Source organism: Dermacentor albipictus, chromosome 10, assembly GCF_038994185.2.
Source record: "Dermacentor albipictus isolate Rhodes 1998 colony chromosome 10, USDA_Dalb.pri_finalv2, whole genome shotgun sequence".
Lineage (NCBI taxonomy): Eukaryota > Metazoa > Arthropoda > Arachnida > Ixodida > Ixodidae > Dermacentor > Dermacentor albipictus.
In genome coordinates this window covers 15,211,367-15,231,688 of record NC_091830.1, presented here as the reverse complement: position 1 = coordinate 15,231,688, position 20,322 = coordinate 15,211,367, and the positions used below count along the sequence as shown (strand labels likewise).

The 20,322-nt window shown below is 46.1% G+C and overlaps 1 protein-coding gene across 4 annotated transcripts in view; it reads right to left on the bottom strand.

Annotated features, from left to right (window-relative positions):
* Positions 1-17,580: 17,580 nt before the first annotated feature.
* The window catches only part of Ehbp1 (Eps15 homology domain containing protein-binding protein 1), a 66,705-nt gene continuing 63,963 nt past the window's right edge, over positions 17,581-20,322 (bottom strand). For all 4 annotated transcript variants that reach the window (XM_065449018.2, XM_065449021.1, XM_065449022.1 and 1 more), the window contains 2 exons: positions 20,101-20,215; positions 17,581-17,838 (listed from right to left, as the gene is read on the bottom strand). In XM_065449018.2, coding sequence (XP_065305090.1) covers positions 17,757-17,838; positions 20,101-20,215 — 197 coding nt within the window. In that variant the 3' untranslated portion in view covers positions 17,581-17,756. The remainder of the gene's footprint in view (positions 17,839-20,100; positions 20,216-20,322) is intronic.

Below are 20,322 nucleotides of genomic sequence, written 5' to 3'. Positions count from 1 at the left end.
GTACCCCTTCTCGCCCTTCGTCTTGTCGCGCTGTTCCTTTGTCGAGCATGCACCGACTAGCCCAAGCCGCCACGGTGCTGTGTAACCCTAGTCTAGTAACGTTGGTGTAACCAGACTGCATGTGTGACACGAATTGTCTATAGATAGTTTGCACGGACGTATACGCGGTCGCCATCTTTAGGTACAAGCAAGTCGAGAGGGAGTGTAATAAAGAAACGTGAAGGCATTACAGCACGATGGGTCCATCTTGTGTGGAACGACAAAGAGATAATAGTGATAAACCGGTGAAAAACAGTCGCCGTCAATAACCAATGTGCGCGTGATAATACAACGCATTGACGTCATCGTGGCCGCCATGTTTGGGTACTAGCGCAGTGAGAACTGCGTCCGTGACGTCACACGAAAACTACCTACAGCACTTTCTGGAAGGCAAGCGAGCGCCAGTGATTACTCTGGGACATTCGACGAGTCACGCATAAAAGCCGGCGCGCTTGACCACGCATATCAGATTTCGACGATCGGTCGACGAATGTGCTGGTCACCATATCGCTGTGCTGAGAGTGTTACTTGTGTCGGGCGCAGGTTCGCCTAATCAACAGTTATTTTTTTTTTTTAGTGACTTGCATTTGTCACTGTGGTCATTTGAGCATTTTTTTTTGCGAAGGGCAAATCTTGAAACTTTCAAAGTTCTGTTGTTGCTCAGTTAGGATACAGTTTAGTCCACGTTTACCAATAGGGAAAAAAACTCGGCTCGAGAAGACGCTGTCCAAATTAATGACTTCATGAATTAGAGAATTAATGACTTGGTGCGGGAACTTCTATAGGTAGAGTCATTATCGCGTCTTTTCTGGTATATTGCAGAAGGGCAATTTACTAACGCAGCTCAAGCAGCCTTTTTTTCTCTTGTGCCCCTTCAAGGTCTAACTATAGACTAGACTAATTATCTACTTCTTCCAGAACACCGTTAATACACGCATATAATTAACGTTTCCGAGTGTTTCCAGTCATACTAACAGCTTCGCTGTAAAAGATTGCAGAGCTATGCATGGTGGAAGCAACGTGGACATTTGGCTGTCCATACCATGAAAAATGAAGGTGAGTTTGCATAATGAGTTTTTCCCTCTATTTTCAGCGTTCATAGAAATTAAGAGAAATTATTAGTTCATAAGAAAGTGGAGCGCGCCCACACCAACAAGACTGTAACAAGCTTTTCACCAATTTAACAAGCGGAAAGCTTTATTAATATTTATCAAGATTTAACACGATTTAAAAGTGAAAAGTTAGAGAAAACAAAATAAACCTCAGATATGGATGATGGACTACTGGCAAAGACAAATTAAGGCGCTGGGTATGGGTGGGGTCGGGGTAGTCGGCGCCTATGCCACAGCTCCCACAGTCTGGAGACTCAGTGCGTCGCATTAGGGGATTAAGTGCACGCAAGGACGTGTTAACGCCACTCCCGTAGCATAATTAAGCCTCAATAATATGCACGAGATCACCTCATAAGCATTCCTCTTAAACTTACAGAGCGTGCAACCCAGCTTAATATTCACTGCAGGTTGAAGGCAAAACCGGGAAAGCAAGAAATATGAAAATAATTATGACGCTACGCAACATTTCAACACACAATGGGCGACAAACTTGTAAATAAGCAATGCTTGAAGGAACGCGATAACTACTTTGTTTAGCTCAAAACAACGGACACAATAAAGACGACAGGACAAGGCGCCTTGTCCTGTCGTCATTTCTGTGTCCGTTTTGCGCCAAACAAAGTAATTATGGATTCGCACCAACGCAACTAGCCCGCCAACGCATTGCGCTGAACGCGATAACACTGGAGCGAGGAGTGAGCCAGGCAATCGCAAAAAAGTGTCTCGTGTAAGTAGTTCAAGGAAGTGTAAGCAATAGAGTAGAATCTCTGTAAACAAAAATCGCTTAAACCGAATTGGCGGACAAACTAAACAGGCTCTCAATCGTTTGGCTTTTTATTTGTACAAAGTAAAAAAGAAACAGTTTTCGTTATTAGGAACTAAAATGTTCACAACTCTCTATATCTGGGACTACAGAATCAACCTCTAAAACTACCTAATGACCTATAGTCATTTACACACCGTATTCTGCGGGCGAATGCATGAGTACCACGTCTGTAATCAAGTCAGTTTTGACGGAAAGCAGCGCCAGTCATCATACCCATAGAGTTCCCTACTAAAACTACTGAAGAGTCCACGACGTAGAGCGGATAGCAGACAATGCAGGGCTGCCTTTGAATCGGTAAATAGGTTCCATCTTCGTGGTATATATTCATCAATCATGTGAAATGCGCTTCTAAGTGCAGAAGATCCGCAGCAGTCGACGTTGTCCGGTGAGAAGTTTTAAACTGAATGCTTACGGCTTTTCCGAGGAAGAAGATCACAGCTCCTGTAGATCCGTCAGCTTGTGCTGGGAATAAGGCAGCTACGTCACCAACTAGCAGAAAAAGGACCTGATATCACGCACAGACCGTCTGCGCATGCGCAGTACCGTGGCCCCAAGTGCTAGGGGGCTCCAACTAAAGCCCCTTAAACTTCGTAAAGTAGTGACACTCTCCTCCTCCGCCTTCCCTCCTCCTCGTTTCTCCTCTTTTTCACCCTCCCTCCTCGACCGTGGCGCCTCCTACACTGCTCGAGCGTAGCAACGGCGCCAACATGCGCTCCTCGCCACTCCGTAGACGCTTCTCGAGCAAAAATGGCGCTGATGCACGGCGCGAGGGCCCACGTGATGCTATTAGGCCAATAGCGATGCTGTGTCGGCCTCGGTCGGAGCGTGCGAGGAGGAGGCGGCATTCTTCAAAACGTGGCACTACTTTACGAAGTTTAAGGGGCTTTAGCTCCAACGCCTTGCGTCTCCCTAATCTAAAACGCTCTATACGAGGGTTTAACGGCGGGGCACTCGCAGGCGTCTGGTGAGGCCATGACAGTGTCGCTCTACGGCAATTCAGTTCGGGTTTCCCGTGAGAAACTCTTCGAAATTAATTACGAGGTAGCGATTAACAGCGTAGCTTCGGGTCTTGCATTAGCTTCAATCGTGTCTTTTTGAGTTTAAAAAATACTGTAATTTTAATTAACCCCTCTCTAGTTATTTTAATATTGCGCCTATTTGGTAAAAGCAATCGTTAGGAAATGGTTTAGTTATCGTATCTGCCGTCTTTTAAAGAAATCTCGAACGCATTTCTCCCTGTGCTTCTCTATGTTCGTCAAACGTCTCGCGACACGAGAACAGCGGTGTGTGCAATAAATAAATAAATAAATAAATATCGAACGTACGCCAAACACAAGCATTTTCGGAATGTGGGGGTTTGTCACCCCAATACGGTGTCAATCTAGGAAATTTTGCGAGGTCCTGTATTTTGCTTGGGTTGTTTCGAGTGTTATGTAACTCGTTTTGAGATTTAAATAAAATGAATACAGGTAATAATAAAACAATAAAACGCCCGGCAATAACACTCTGTCTCTCTCCCCGGTCTTTTGTCTTTCCAATTACGACTCCAGATCAGCGTGCGCTGTGAAACGTACGCGTGCATACATTATAGCTTGCACCGGTCTTCACATACCCGTGCATGGCCTTAAGCCTCTTTGGTCGTTACGAAAACTTGAATTTCACCACTCGGCTTATCTTTGTTTATACGCGTTTTTTCCCGTCAGACAGTAAGAAAGGGGGAGGGGGGGCGGGAATGATGATGCAGAAACAAGGTCATCGCCTCTCGGCTTCTGTTATACTGTAAGTTTGCATGGGGCCCGTCCTGGTTGAAGCGCCTTTATTACACATTGATCGAAGCCAACCGTCTTCAAAGCGAGGTTATTCACCAGACACTAAAGTAACTAACTACCAATATAATTAAAATTTAAAAGTGCGCATCCCAAACACTGTTACAATCGATGTTACACGAAGCATTTTGCAGCTGTCTAACCATCGAGCAACGTCTGGGGCTCAGCGAAGAGTAACTGCAGCTTGACAGGCGAGTTTGTGCATGGCAAGCAAACGTGTGTCGAGGAGCCTGTGTGCGTCGATGACAATAATGTGGTGACGACAGCAGCGATGTCATGACAACTGGTTTATTGTACCCCGGCGAAGAAGATCTACAGTCATTAGTCGATCCCGAAGGCAGTACAAAGTCGCATAGCCTATCAAAGCGACGGTTTGTTGTGTTTAATGGCGCAAGAGCCAGCTATGGCCAAACAGCGCCATGACGCATGATAATGAATTTTCTATTTTGTGGAAAATGATTTCTCGGTTCTCCATCTCCACCCCATGTAATGTTTCCATCTCCATGGAAATCATTTCTCCATCCATCCATGCAACGTTGTAGGTATTATAACATCAACTGTAAAAGAAACCATATTTCAGAAGTCACGCTTCTCCTCACAACGCCTCTTATAGTGGGAAAGCCAGCTTCGAGTGCGGTCATTACGTACGTGCGGGTCACACCGCAAGCCGTATCGAAGGTTGCGCAAACTGGCTGTCACCGGTCAGAAAATGTTGGATAAATGAAAAGGCAGAAAGAACTTATTGGTATTTTCCAGTTTTCGTGCAGTTCTAATACTAATTATCATTTATTTTTGCGTTCGCTTACAGTTGTGCTTCATTTCCCGCTGAGTGGTCTTGTTCTGTCATACATTTGTGCAATGTTTTAAGTACTCGATATCAATACAACAAAGACTGCGCGGACGGCAGTGGGTGACGTCACAAAACGACAAAGCCGCGATATGTTAATACATATACTTTCCTCCGCGTTATGGTTATGTTTGTGTTTTTCGCACTCTAGTCACGCGCGTTTTCTTAAGCGCAATGTGTTGTAGTTTCTTTCCACAAAATGTGCAAAAGCGCACAAGTCTAAACACGCATATGCGAAGTCACGACGTGTCAGTGAATGCTTTAGTAGTACAGCTGATGCACTTGTCACATAAACGCCTTTAAACATTCTGCAACGTCTCTATTAAGTTTTGGTTACATCCAGTCCACTTTCTCTTGAAATGGAATTGAATGTCGTGCACGTTTTTTTTTTTTGTGTGTGAAGGACATTTCGAACATTATCGGATGAAAGAGGAGAGCGCGTTGTGTTGTTGGATGCATGCCTGCGAAAAAAAGAAATCAATGGTTCTTAAAATACAAGCGACTGTGAAGTTGATTACTGCAAACATGGCAATTAACCATGAGGATAAGCGTCCTCGCATCGATGAATGAGACGAGTAGCAAAAAATTACACAATATCGCTTTAAAAAGAAAATAAAGAGATGTTTCATGGGCAATTATTCCTTAAATGAGAACGCAAAAAGTTAACAACTAAAAGAACAAAACGCTTTGTAATGTCCGCATATTGTTAGACTTTCTGAAGCAAGCCGTGTTATTTCTTCAAATAAAGACAACAGCATTTACAAAATAAAAAGTAAATAAACATCTGACAAAAATAAATCACAGTAGAGAAAACATCCTTAGCAACGCAACCCGATGAATGCTTCAATGAGCTTCTGAAGTGCTGTGGGCCATTACCATGCATACTTTTGACACGTGCTATCACCGCGGCCACCACGTCCTAGTTGTCTCGCAGCAGCTTTCGAAATCTATCGTCATCATCATCACCACAAGCGTCATCTTCATCAGGTGTTCGCAGCGAATAAAAAAATCAAGCAAGACTCTTCCACCTACCACGTCCTGCGCTTCAGTCGGGCCCCGCGACCTGCCCATAGCTCTCCCACATCGAGGAGGACCGGACAGGTACCAGCAGTACCACCCGGCGGCAGACCAACTCCTTGACGTGAGAAACGCGTGAATCCCCCGACAAGAGCCAACCTGGCCACCTCCCATCGTCGCGCAGACCAGCATTTCTTGCCAGTCGGTCACGGTAATGGTAACACACAGACGAACATTTTTGCACAAATTATATCAACTACACATACCTTTACACCCTGCTCTGATTTTAGGGGATGATCCGCTAGTCCCATTATGTGACGTCCGTAAATTTCTACAAGACACTGGATTTTTACATAAAATATAGATTACTAACCCAGCCTTTTCCTTCACAAACTGGATTTTAAAACACCTCGTGTTTGGCGCAGCATAGCCTTAGCTGCTTTTGCGCCATTAAACCCCATTTAACTAACTAACTATCTTCCACCTACCACAACCACTACAAGCATAGGGATAGGCAACCCGAAACGAAGCGTTTCAGCTGCAAAAACGTTTGATTGTGCGCTGTGGACGTTTTCACTTGGAACTAAGTGATTTCAAGTCTGCATCAAACGTGATAGGGTACAAAGGAAGTCTTTTTTCTTCTGCTTCTGGATCTTCCGTATGTAGTGCTCTTGTTGTGTTCCATAATAAACTCCGAATATTCTTATCAAGAATATGTTTTTGTCAAGCGTTTTCTCTTTCTCGCTTTTTAGTCTCATTCTTACAATCAATTTATATTGATGCAAAACAACTGTTGTTATCATAACAAAAGCTGTTCCAGAAAATGACGTTCTACAGAAACCAGTCTGCGGCGAAATGCCCCGTATAATTACAGGGGCACTGTCTAAGTTATCAAGAACATTGTTTCTGACAGCGAATAACACCGAATGGTAGAACACCAAATATCACTCAGAATCCAATATTTCTAGGCAAAGACTTGTCTCCACCACGACAGTTATAACTGCTAATACAAGTCCCTTCGTCGAAACGTATGCTTCAGCGACATTCCTTGTTCTACCACTCTTAATGTCTTCAAGCCTCCATCTTCCTGTGAACCTCTCTCTTGTTTTGGAGTGTTCCAAATACTATTATTTGGGGCCGTGCTACAAATAAAGCATTGAACAGTTACCTACACCGTACCGCATCCTTTTTTTTTCTCTAAATACCTATAACAGAGTTCTTCTTAAGCAGACAGAACTTTACAGCCAAAAATCACAGTTAATGTGCGAGGAAGCCTAAATAGAACCAGACTAATAGATTGTTAACCTCTTTCCGCTTAGGTTCCACTAATTAAGTTAAAAACTTTTGCAAGTGTGGTCCACTTACTGGTGAAATTAAAGTGGAACGTAATTTAGATGTTGCACTTACTTGATGAAATTTATGCAGAACGTTATCAAGAGTGATACACAGTAATTATGGTAACAAACTTGATCGAAAGAGCCGACGCTTGAGACAGAGGACGCTGTAAGTCGGGCGCTCCTATGTAAATACATGGGAACCGAGAAATCGTTTTTCACAACCACAGCACCGAATTCGACGAAGTCTGTTGCATATAAAAGAAAAAGTTAATATCTAGTGACTGTAGGCTGCATAATTTCCATCTAAGCGGTTTTCTTTAATAAAGTTTCTCTAAAATCTCATATTATTGAAAACCGAAACTATCAATTTTACAACTCTAACTCGGCAATAAAATGTAATATCACAATTCTGAAAACTGCACATAATATATCTAAGGCGGACGAAATTGGTGTATTACAAACCCTCTGAAATATTTCACTAATTTGCGAGTGGGACTATCGCAATAACCATGTAAACATTGTAATAAATTCACGTAAGCCCTAAATATTTATATCAAACTCGCCTTTTTTGATATTCTAACGGATGCAATTTACAGAAATGCGTTATCTGTTTCTGTTGCAGAGGGGCAAACTTGTAAAACGTCGCGTTTCCACTTTTTTAAGACTTGCCAATTTAAAAATTATCATTCTTGTAAAAACATCCCCATGTCCTAAATCGAAATTCTGCAGCATCTGTCACTAGAATTTAACTTTCCCTCTCAAATGCAATACGTTTCATTAAAATCGGTACAGGTGTTATTTCAAAAGAGCATTTCCGCGATTTACATGTATTTGAACAGGTGGCATAGGACAGTGCTAACGCTTCCTCTTATAGTCCTTATAGTAAGCGAAGCATTCTTCCAAGTGCGTTCCACTTAATGAAACCAATGCGAAACGGGATTAAGCGTGCAGTGTAAGTACCGTGTGTGTACTACGTACAGGCGCCGACAAAAGTGGTATACTCCACGCAGCGGGAGCCAGAGCAGCGGCACACTGCATCGCGTCGCCATCTACATTGGCACGAGTCAAGCGACATGCCTGCAGATAATAAAGGGCACCCATTGGCTGTCTCTCTATCCCAGATGCTGCCTGTAGATGGCGTTGCGATGCAGTGTGCCGTTGCTCCGGCTCCCGCCGCGTAGAGTATACCACTTTTGTCGGCGCCTGTATACAATGTTAGTCGCACCATCTGCTCTTAAAAAATTCCATCATCAGCAGCAAGAATAGTTACAGAGAAAAAGCACGCAAAGCGCGTACTGTACACGAGAAAGGAAGTTTGCGTTTTGTATGCGCAATTTGAAACTAACGTGGCACGCAAAAGCGACAAAGCGAAGTGTTTCAGCTGCAAGAAAGTGCTATTTCAAGCCAAGAACTTTTTTCGGGCAACACCAAGTGCTTTCAAGTTCTGGAGCAATACTTCTATGCTGTAGCCGGGTTTTTTTTTTTGTCCTGTTTCTTCCTTATGCGTTTTCTGAGAATCTATGACAAACAATCGAATAATGCAAGAGCTGCTCCCTAAGATCATATCTGCAACAGCTGTTCCTTAAGCTAGACGCTCTACAGAAACCTCGCTGGCGCAAACTCCAGAATATACTGTTCCAGCTATCAAGAACGGTGTTCCAGATAGTATTATCGAAGTTTTGTTGAACAAAACCTATACAAAGTTACCTTAACCATTCCGCACGTATCTGGAACAGAGCTTCTGCCGAATCTTGAGTGGAACAAGAGTAAGAATACGTACTTGCTGTGCTGATGGACCATATCCCATCTGGGACGCCTTTATTTAAATATCACAGTGATGCTTGGTTCCACAGACGCACCAATCTGCCTTTAAAGAAATCTCGCGTAGCAGGCGGTCACATGTGAAACACAAGCATGCTGCCTAACATCCAGGAAGACAGGGCACACTAGAAGGCTCTGCTCATGACCTCTGCGTGCGGCAAGCGCTCGATCAAGGCGATGCTACGATTTTCATAGGTTCCTACAAAAGTCACCAGAGGAAAAATATGGCGCTGTGATCGCTCAACTACCGTGGGAACTGCGTTTAGCACATGGATTTAAAGGGACACTAAAGTGAAAAATTATTTCCTCTGTATCAGTGAATTAGAGTTCTACAACACCAAAAACACCACTCTTACAACGATAAGACGTTTGGTAAGCCAGAAAAAGCGCAAGAACGGAATACGGGTGGCGACGCCTACTTAAGTTCCCGCACCTGGGGGCTGTGACGTCATGGATTTTGATGGCATCTTCTAGGCCCTACTAATTATATATAGCGGTACAGATTTACTACATTGTGTTCTAAAGGAACCAAATATTAAACATGGCAAGTTTCCGGAACCTTTATTCAGCCAACGCGACCCAAGTGCGAAAACATACTTTGGAATCGCTGACGTCACGCTGACGTACTGGCGCTGGGGTTTCGGCACAAAATTCAAATACTGATACTTGAACCTTCATTTTCTCATCTAATAATCAAACTATTCTTTTGAAATGACTGTCTGCAGGGTTCTCAAACAATGCTTCATTAGTCTAAACTGTTTCGCTTTAGTGTCCCTTTAAGCAATATTCGTGTCAGGTATACTGCGACATTACGTATGACATTCCAATGGTTTCGCAAGCTTTCCGTGTAATTCTTACGGAATGTATATGTATTCCATATAAGTATAGAATCGTAAGGAAAAAAAAATATGAAATTACTGGAGCGCAGTGTAGGCTGTGGCTTCCTATGTTCTTGTGGCCGTCCTTTATTGCGCATTGCATTTCTATATTTCCAAAGAAACGAACAGTTTTCGAAACACGGCACGGCTATCAGTCTGTGTGCTCACGAGTAATTGCGAATCGTTGGACAGATAACTCGTACCTTGTTGAAAACTATCAATTTTGCAATGTCGTCATGCCCTTCGAGCCAAATAATGGGCGAAGTTTAAGCAGATCTATGAGCAAGGCATCATTTCCGCGCCGGCTGTATATCCCCCTACTTCCAGTTACCGTACAATATGTAGTGAGAGGTCCATCTAGTATCTTCTTGCGGAGAAAATCTGAGCGCTGCTCCTCCTAACGTGGCCATCTGTGGAAGCTATAGGAGCGGAGCGAGCCTCAGTAATGACAACGATAAAGAAAATGGGAGAAAACAAGTTCCTGCATGCTAACCAGGTAAGAGACGACAATGCAGCTAAGTTGGTCAGTCTTGTCCTTCACCTGGCGATTTTCCCGCCTCCCCGTGGTTCTGGCCTCGGTTTCCTTCCTTCTTCTAGATGCTTGCCCGGGTGGCGTCGGCCATTTGCATGGCGGCGGCCAAAAGGGAAAGCCGACGGCAGCATCGATCGAAGCTGCGGGCTTGGCTGGGTGGGTGGAGGGTTGAAGGGAGGGGGGGATTAGGCCGCTGACGGATGACTCTTCGCGCGAGGTTTGGAAGAGGAAGAAGAAGACGACGACGACTACGAGGAGCGTTGCTGCTGCTGCCGCCGCTTCATCACTGTCTGCGCTGCCACAATGGCTGCTGGAATGCGGTTGCGTTGCCGCCGACGCGACGGCACGCGCCAGCTCCTGATGGATGGATTGGGGGAATGGCGGAGCGGGGAGGGGGGGTCTATTGCGGGCGAAGCCGCGATAGGAGGGTGAGTGGAAAGGGGGGAGGAGGTGCGGCGGTGGCGGCGCCTGCCGGGGTGGTGGAAAAACGGCACGCGGGGCGGAACCCGTCGCCGCCTCAACGCCGCTAATTGCGCCCCATTCCGAAGCACGAATATCCACACACACGCACACACGCGCCGCCGCGGGTTGCGGTAAAAGCGTGCAGCGCGGCCAAAGCTGGAGGGTGGCGTCAGCCAATCGGCGCAGACCAGCGGACGTGAAACGGTGTTCCTCCGCCCGCACGTCGTCTGCTCTACGCCTCGCGGGAAAACGACAGACGATGGGGGAGAAATTAAAATGGCAGTTTTCAGTTGCTTTGACCAGCCGTTGGTTTAAGGCCAACAGATGTCACTGTACATTGGCCGTAAGAAAACTTGGAACTACTTCTCAGATCGTATTCGTTACCTGAAAGTGTTTCGCCCCCACTGCAGCGTGTCTTCTACTCAACGCCAAGGAAAACGAGGAGGCAGACGACGCGGTGAGAAACCGACAGAAGGTACTAGCCGTTTTCAACTAACCGTTTTTTTTTAAGTGAGAAAGTTGCAGTACATCAACATATGGAAGCTTGGCACTATTTTTTCAAGCGTATGAATTACCTCATCGTGTTTCGATGAGGCCACGGGTCGTCTGTAAAGCAGAAAGGGGAGAAAGGAAAAAAAAAAAGCCGAACATATGGTTTCAGTCTTTCATTGAGAGAGTGATCCAACAAGCGCATACGTAGTTTGTAACATATTGTTCCGCTATTAGAAGAAGAGCACGTAGCACGGGTTTTACGGCGAACCAGAAGACAGCAAACAAGTGCAGACGTCAGTGCCCCAAGACCGCACTCACTAAGCGATAAAGCGCCCAGAGAAATAGTTCAGTGCAATCACCGCGTCGTCAGCCAAGACAACATCTGCACTTTCTCATTTAATAAGCGACCCCGTCTCAGCGTGCTCAATTATCTGGTGCTCAATTATCTCAGCGTGCTCAATTATCACCCTAAGGGTGTGTTATATTTACACCCTTTTTCACTTCCTTAGAGTGTGAGTTAGACACATTTACACCCTTTTTCACTTTCTTAGGGTGTGAGTTAGACACATTTACACCCTTTAACTTTTTAGGGTGTAAATTGTTTTACACAAGTACCCCTATCTCTTGCGGCTATGCGTGCACGCATCATTGAGAATTTGAACAGCGAGCTTGAGGTTCTAGAGGGAAGAGCTTTCTGGAAGTTGGTCAACACGCTTTGCGACAACTGGGAACCATAACATGTCGTTTCCCATGCTGAAATGTTAGCGATACTTATGCACTGTATGTGCAACAATTTAGTGTCCACGACCTTTTTTTTAAATCTTCATTGTCCTTGAAACACCTGTTCGTTCCTGTGGCTACTACAGTCTTTCTCGACTGTCCTTCAACCCCCCCCCCCTTTTTTTTTTGCGCGCGTGCAATATAAAAACCTTATCTCGTATGTCACCAATGTTCTATAGCTTTTGGGGACTCGCTGTTTTCACGTCACTTGCCACGTACGTCATTGTCACGAATTGTTCACCTCGGTTGTTTTGATATGCTCCGATAACTTTCCTGTTCTTCACCTGCACCGAAGAAATTCGTAGACGCTGCAACTCTGGAAATAATTTTCGAGATACTTCCTTTTCTCGATATGTGTATGCCGGAAGCTGGTCACACAATTCGCAGGAAGTTCGTAAACAAACTCGTTATTTTCCAATTTGTTACACTTGAAGGCATCGCCATAAACATATTTTTTTTTTTTTTGCTCTCTCTTAATACACTGTGATGTCTTGAACGAGAAAGACATTCTAGTCGCTGCGCGAGGCAAGTCTTACTTCCTGGCTCATATATAATACGGCATCACGTACTTACGGGTTGTGTGGTGAAGCGCAAATGGTTGTTCTCTTGCGAAAAAAATGAAACAAATTTGGCGGCAAATTATGCCGTTTTTTATGTTATTCTTATGATTAACATCACTATTGAGATGATTTATGTCGGGAAACGAAATTTTTTAGCTGAACCACATAGTGTATCGTATAGCATCTCACATTACATAGCCAGTAACGTCTATTGTCATTTCAGAATCAAAAGACACAGCACGTGCAAGGATTGAACGACACTAAACGCTGTAACGTTATCAGGTCAGTGTCTCGTGGGATCAGAGCAAATGAGAGCTCAATTTGCGTAGTCGGGGTGTACCTTTACTATTTAGTTATAGCTGATCCGTGCGATAAGATCCGCGTCCGATAACAAGCGCTTGTTCCGTGTTTGCGGTGTTCCAAGTAGGGCCAGGGCTTGGGACGTCAGCAGACACCTACGCCGCTCGTGTAGGAAGTCTTCAAACAACCCCGCCAAAAGTTGAAATAACCGATCGGACGATTATCGCGTTTCATCCAACGAGTTCACGTAATTTAGCGATGGTTTACTTCGAGCAAAGTCGTTTGTTTAGCAGTGTAAATGCGCGATCTGAAAAGGGAATTGAATCACGCAGCTGCAACGAAATTTAGCTGCGTGCACAATGTCGGAAAGAAAAAAGAACTAAGCGGCCCTGCACTGCACAGGTCGAATGCTCCAAAGGTGGAACGTGCGATGTTTGAAGTTGCTCCTAAATTTCTTGCGAGCAAATACGCTAACAGAGCTCACCGCATGGAATGAGAAAAAAAAAAACAGAATAGTCTGCATGCTTACAACGCAAAACTAGAGCATGTTATGAAGCCTCGCGGAATAACATGTGTGCTCAGACCTTCCGAGCTAGTTATCACTCACTGCCACTGTGCCGGCGGACAAAACTACATCAGCGAGAATATTACTGCTGCTTAAAGCACTCCTAACGCTAAGGCTCGGGCAGAAAATTAAACTAAGAAAACTAAATTATGCACAACTGTACATCACTGTAATTTATTAAAGCGACTAAACGCCCGCGTGATAGTTAAAACATATAAATAGAAAGCCGGGGTGTACTCGCCTGGAAGGAACAAGTCGTCCCGAGTGAAGTGTTTCGGACAAACCATTGTAGTGTCAAGTCACCTTTGGTCAACGCGTGTCGTCTGCTTCTTTCGGGAAACAATGAAATGACACATTGCAGTCTTTCCACTACGATGGTATACGCCCCCATAACGGGACTCGGCAAAAGTCTTTCGACATCCTCACATTTCTTTTCGGGCTTGTGTACGGTGCGACTTGAGAACATACGAGGCCACCTTTTAACGCAGCCGTAACAGGAGAACCTGCTTGAATTCAAGCAGGTTCAATTCAAGTCACTATTGCAGTATTTCTATGAAACGGGCCTGCATGCTTACATTTAGTTCCATACTGACGTTATGTCACTTGAAAACCCAGGCGACAAAAAAAAAAAAAAAAAACTGAACATGGATTGTCTGGTTCTCGGCGCGGCCGCTAGGTGGTGAACGATAACGTGCAGTCGTAGGGAGTCTACATGCAAGCGCTGTTTTAGCGTGGTACCAACACCAAAACGTTGACCGCTATATACCGCCAAATTTGGCGAGTAGCCATTTAGGACCCCAATCTCGCTTGAAGTCGCGGTGCGTTCCTGCTTTTTCTTTTAGAGCGCAGCTCTTTGGCGTCCGTTCCTGGGTTTCGCGTCGTCGTCGGCGTTGTCGTCGGCCTCGTAACCAGCTCCGCCCCCCTTTCATCCCCCCAGCGCTAGCAGCGACCGACTGATACCGCTGGATGCCGCTGACGCCGCTAGAGAGTCAAGATAACGTGACTGCATAGAACACCGTCGCCGCCATGCAGAAAGAGGAGGAAAGGGTCCCCCCCCCCTGTTCTTGTGTGGCGGATAGGGTGCTCTTCAGTTGCCGACGCGCCGGTTATTTCACGTAGGCCCCGGCACGTCGACGAATACGTGACCACCTTCCCACGGCTAGACCTGGTTCTTAGCGCTGCAGAAGCGAGGGTATCATATTGTTTGTGTCGGCATCGGCGGCGTTGTCCCTGAAACCAACTCCGCAGCTGGGGTTGACTCACTATCGGCGTCAGCGGCATCAGTCAGTCGCTGCTATCTCTTCCCTCCTCCCTTTATCGTGTTGTCCGCTTGCTGCGCGCGCTTCTGCCCCCATCGTTTGCCGCTGGGTGTACACGCCGCCCCCCTCCCCCCTCTTCCTGCGAGTCTCCGGTTGTCAAAGCGCCGGCTCGAACTTAATTCCTTTCTTCGCTCCTCCTCCAATGCAACCCCTGCGCGGTGGCAATCAGAGAGCCAGATCGGTGGCGGCGGATCTGTATATGTGCACCGCCCGAGCCGAAATTGCCGCTGCCGTTCGCCCTGTGCGGTGGCAATCAGAGAGCCAGATCGGTGGCGGCGGATCTGTATATGTGCACCGCCCGAGCCGAAATTCTGTGATAGCGCATACATGTGTTGCTCGATTTCTTTGCCTCAATCTATCGAAAAGGTGAAACAGCTTATTTGCTGCGCTCAAATTTCGCATTAGGAAGTAACGTAATCGTCGGTAATTTTTTTTGTCACTCTTTGATGTACCCGTATTGGCACGCGATCTATTACATTTAGTTTTGTACCAAGGCGCACATGAAATTAGTGTACTAGAAGTACAATGTAATAACACCTGCATGTACCTTTAACATCAGTTGCCTTTTCCTTTCATTTTGATAGATCAAACATTGTTTCCCTATTGCATGTCACGCGACACGGATAATGCAACAAGTTATAAGGCACGGTTGCGTGTCGTGGTATACTATCACATGCCAAGAATGTGAACTGCATAAAGCGTCGTCGTTGCCTTCCACTTATACGTAATATATAAAGAGTGCTTTTTCAAGTGTGCTGCAAGACTGTGCTTACTAGCCTGTTTAACCATAAAACGTAGACGTGTCGTGTGCTGCGTTCAGACACGTGTGTCTCTGGCTGCTGAGGCCAAAGTTTATTTTAAAGAGTTAAATAGTTTCACGTCACGCTGCGGCAAACGTGGTCTATCGGCTGGCCTTTCGCTATTTTGTGTCCCACATCTTATTTAGCTGGCGGCAGCAAGCACATTTACCGAGGCTGTCACCACCCTTAGACAGCGCTTGCATGTATACGCTCCTTATGTAGTCGTGAATCGACAAACGGTGTTCGTGAACAAGAACCCTACAACCTCGCTAACGCGCAGGCGCACGGGCAGAATAATAATATTAATGAAAAAACTATTGAGATTCCTCGTCGATCTACTTCCCTTCGTGGTCGCCATAATCTGCTGCTTAGCTTGTTTTTCTGCACGGCGACGAATAAGCCCGGGATCAATATAATCCCATGCGCTTGCTAAAACCAGCAAGTTCGCGGTAAGCAGCGCATTGAATGACGTCATTGCCTGAAGCAGCTGTATACACTACAATCTGCGGCGCTTCTGTAAGGCGAATCCACCATTTAGCCAGGGTCTGCGGGAAATGGCGAAAACAACGAACGAGCAACACCGCGATAGCGCTCAGTATGTTCTTACCGCACAATTACCACCAGTGTTCACACACCGTGGCTTCGTCGTCAATTGCACAGCCATCAAATTGGCAACCCAGCGCGGGCTGCACAGACACTTGGCTACTGGAGCTGAGATTAAGTCTTCCTGTTGTAAGCGGGTGTGCGACAGTAACACATTCTGCTCTATACCTACCGACACCCAAGAATTCAAGTACAATTAAACTTCACCCACAAAACAGCACTGCATCTGCACTCCATGCATCCGCGCTTCCTATGATGTCAAGGAATTAGCGAACGTATAAGTGGCTGCGGCACCTAAAGAGTTCTCATTGAGTTGGACAGCACTGTATTTGCTACTGTATATTCAAGTTCCCACCGACTATAGCCGGAAGAGGCTCATTATGTTTCGCTATATCTATTGCAATCAAGCAATCCGCGCCTATCTCCACTTTATCGTGCAAAATTATCTACGCCCGAGTCGACCACTGCGTTTCTTTTTTTCTTCACCAGAGCTTCTATCGTCTCTTGCCGATTTTCACCGCGGACCATTCAACGCTCCGCATCAAGTGAACCAGAACATTACTGCCGTTATATGTATATAGAGGTCATTCACACCGGCGACCAAGTTGATCGTAAAGCAACCGGTCGCAAATGGTCGCTTCGGTACGAAAGCGACTGGTTTGGGTCAGTCGCTCGCTGCTCGTTTTCTCAGTCGCGCGACAGCAGTGGCAGCCCTACTGAACCAATCAGCGGCATGCACAAGAACAGGACGTCTGTATACGCTGACGCTCATATTTTACGCGGCGATGAAGATGTGGGCCACAATGTGGGCAGACGTGAACGGAATGAACCGCAAGACGCTTTCGGTGTGGCGAGAGCACGTCGCGCCGCCTACCGGTGTGAACTCGATCGCCGCGAGACGTTCCTGGGCCGCCAGTCGCGGTCAGTCGCGCGACCTCAGTCAATCGCCGGTGTGAACGCACCCGTAACGATAAGGGCGACGCCGCCGCATATCTTCGTGACGCCGCACTCAGCCAGCTTCTCGATAACAATCATGACTTTCCCGGTTATCTATAGGCCCCGTTACAGTATAGGAGGGCCACAGTTAACAAGCGGTGTCCACAATCAAGTCGGCCCTATTTTTCGCCGCGCACTACCGACAGGCCTGCCCACAGCCTCCGCCACAACCTGGCACCGAACTGCGCAGCCGCTCCTCTGCGCTGCACGGTTTTTACTACGGCGAGTTCCCACAGCGCACGCGGACAGCGAGCGTCCTCCACCGCCGCCTCGGCAAGGCACCAACCGACAGATGTGAGGCCTGCCACCGCGAAGAGTAGGCCACGACGGCTAGCGGGCGCGCACGGTGTACTCTCTTCGTCCTCCTCTCACGCCCTCTGCCGCCGCCGCCTCCCCAATTAACGCCACGACTCGGCAAGGAAAGGCGGCGCAAGGCCCCCGCCCGGAGGGCTCGGGTTTCACGCCCCCTTCTAATTGGCTGCTGACGGTTTATTGTTGTCTGGCGCGCCGCGTGGCGGGGCCAGAACGTAAAAGCAAGTCGTTGCCGCAAGCCATGCTTTGCTCGCGTCTCTTCCTTCCTTCCATCTTTCTAATCCTCATCGTCCTCTCCCCGTGCATCTCTGGTTTCTCGTCGCCACCGGAGGTCACTGGAGTCGGCAGTTGTTGCGCTCCGGTGGAAGCCGCTGCCGCCTGGTGGCCAGTGCCATCATCTCGTCCTCCTCGATGCTGCATACGTAGGAAAGGAGGGGGGAGGGGGCAGAAAGGGAAGGAGATGATGTGCACAGGCCTGTCATAAACCCTCCAACACGCACACTCACAAAAGGGAAAACTAGATTGTTACTCAGAGAATGTACAATATACCAATAAATACATCACCCGTAGAACTGCATTCTACCGGTGCTAACATATATGGGCAGAAACACTGACGTTAACGAAGAAGCTCGAGAAAAAGCTAAGGACCGTACAAGCGATGGCACGAAAAAAAAAATGATAGGCAAAAGCTAAAAGACAGAGAGGCAACGGTGTGGATTAGAGAGGAAACGGGGTTGCCCGATACACTCGCATATATTAAGAGAAATAAATAGACTTGTAATGCGTAGAGCAGACAACTGGTGGTCTATTAAGAGTTATGGAATAAGTAGGAAGTACCGCGGGAAGGGAGACGCAGTCGATGACGGCAGAGAATCAGGATGCTTGACGAAGTGAGGACACTTCCAAGCATAAGTAAAAAGTCAGGAGACGCAAGAAGGGAGTAATTGAGTATCGATGGGAGCGGCCTTTATCCTGCGCTGGACATCAGAAAGAAAACGGTGTTGCTGGTGCTAAAGATGACGGTTAAATATGGGAGCACAACTAGGAATTGAGCTTTATTCCATTTAAAGGGCCATTAACGAACAGCCGCAAAATAGTTTAGCAAGTTATTGCTTCAAAGCTGTATTTTCATTCAGCTGGCAGAAAAGGTTTTATTACTATAAAAAAAGAACAGAAAAAAAAGCGAAGCCCTTGGTCTTCCCTCTTTTGAATTTCTCGCCGTAACCACAGTTCTCTCGTACGTCAGCATGACGTCAAGGATTTCAAGGAACCTTGCCGTATTTGGGACGTTCTGGAGAATTATTAAACGTTCTCGAATTTCGCTATATAGGAGGCGACTGAGCGTGCCCGACCCCAAGTGCAAAGACGTCGCGATATCCTGCTCGCACGTGACCACCTTCTGCGTCATGACGTCATGACACGACACACCTTCTAGGAAAGGAAACCGATTCATAGAAAAGATATTATAGTAAATTATTTAAGGAGCTTTGAGGCCTGCCAGCATGGTTTTTTTTTCCAGATTCAAGGTCCACAATATTATATTAAAGCAGAAAGAAAAAAATGAAAGACAGTGTCTTATGTCAGTACTGCATTAGGAACTCTCTCTTGCAGGTAGAACGCCATTATTACCAGAGAAAAATGAAAGCCCAAATTTTATTGTTTGAATTTCGCGCCAGTATACATCCCTGTGACATCACAAATGTCGAAGTATCTTGCCGTATGTAGGTCAATTTTGGCGCAAATTCGCTGGATTGAGTATACAGTACCTCTAAAAATGCACCGCATTCTTTGTTTACCGACAAGAATGAACTTGTAGGTCACGAGCAGACGCTCTCGAAATGCAGGCGGTCCCGTGAGCTGGTGCCCAAAGTTCAGAAAGGCATAGGCGCCAGTCCTTCGTCATTGTTCTGTCTTATCAAGCCACTGTTCGTGCCGAGGGTGGCCGCTTTGCTATTGCAGGAGTGTAATCTACAAATACACTTCCTTTAGCATTCCCCTTCAGTGTCACTTTAACCCTGTAAATCCCACAGTTCCATATCAATGAGAATTAGAGCTTCCAGACTTTTATTTCTGAATGCGGGGAGTACATTTGCAAGACAAAAAAATGAAATGTTATTTTGCGTAAAACTGATTCAGTATAGTAATTAACAATTAATTGGCTTGCTGAACTGTCCCTAACTGTGAACACTGGCTCCAGCGTTTCGAAAACGATACTACCGATTATGCGTTCTGTTTCCTGCGCTTAAACAGGAATTTTAGGTATCAAACTCGGCGTGGCAAAATATTGTATGGTACGCATTACAGGGTGAATTGCCTCAAATACTAAACAGTTTTCGCTCTAACAAACGACCCTATTGCCTATCTGATATGAAATGCGAAGTTCTACACTATCTATCTATCTATCTATCTATCTATCTATCTATCTATCTATCTATCTATCTATCTATCTATCTATCTATCTATCTATCTATCTATCTATCTATCTATCTATCTATCTATCTATCTATCTATCTATCTATCTATCTATCTATCTATCTATCTATCTATCTATCTATCTATCTATCTATCTATCTATCTATCTATCTATCTATCTATCTATCTATCTATCTATCTATGCGCGAACGAATGGATGGTTGGAAAGCGGCACGCGACAGTCTCGTCTCCCTGTATACGTACGCCTTCTCTTGGGAGTCCAAGTGCTGCACCAGCTCGTCCCGCTTGTCGACCAGCGCCACCAGCTCCTCGAGCAGCAGGGCCTCCCGGCTACGCTGGGCGTCCGTCTTCTGCCAGTCTGCAGCCGACGTAGCAAGCCAGCACGCAGAAATCACCGAGAAAACAAGAAAAAGAAAAAAAATGAATAAAGAAACACTCAGGGGTCCAGCCAGCAACGAGGTTCCA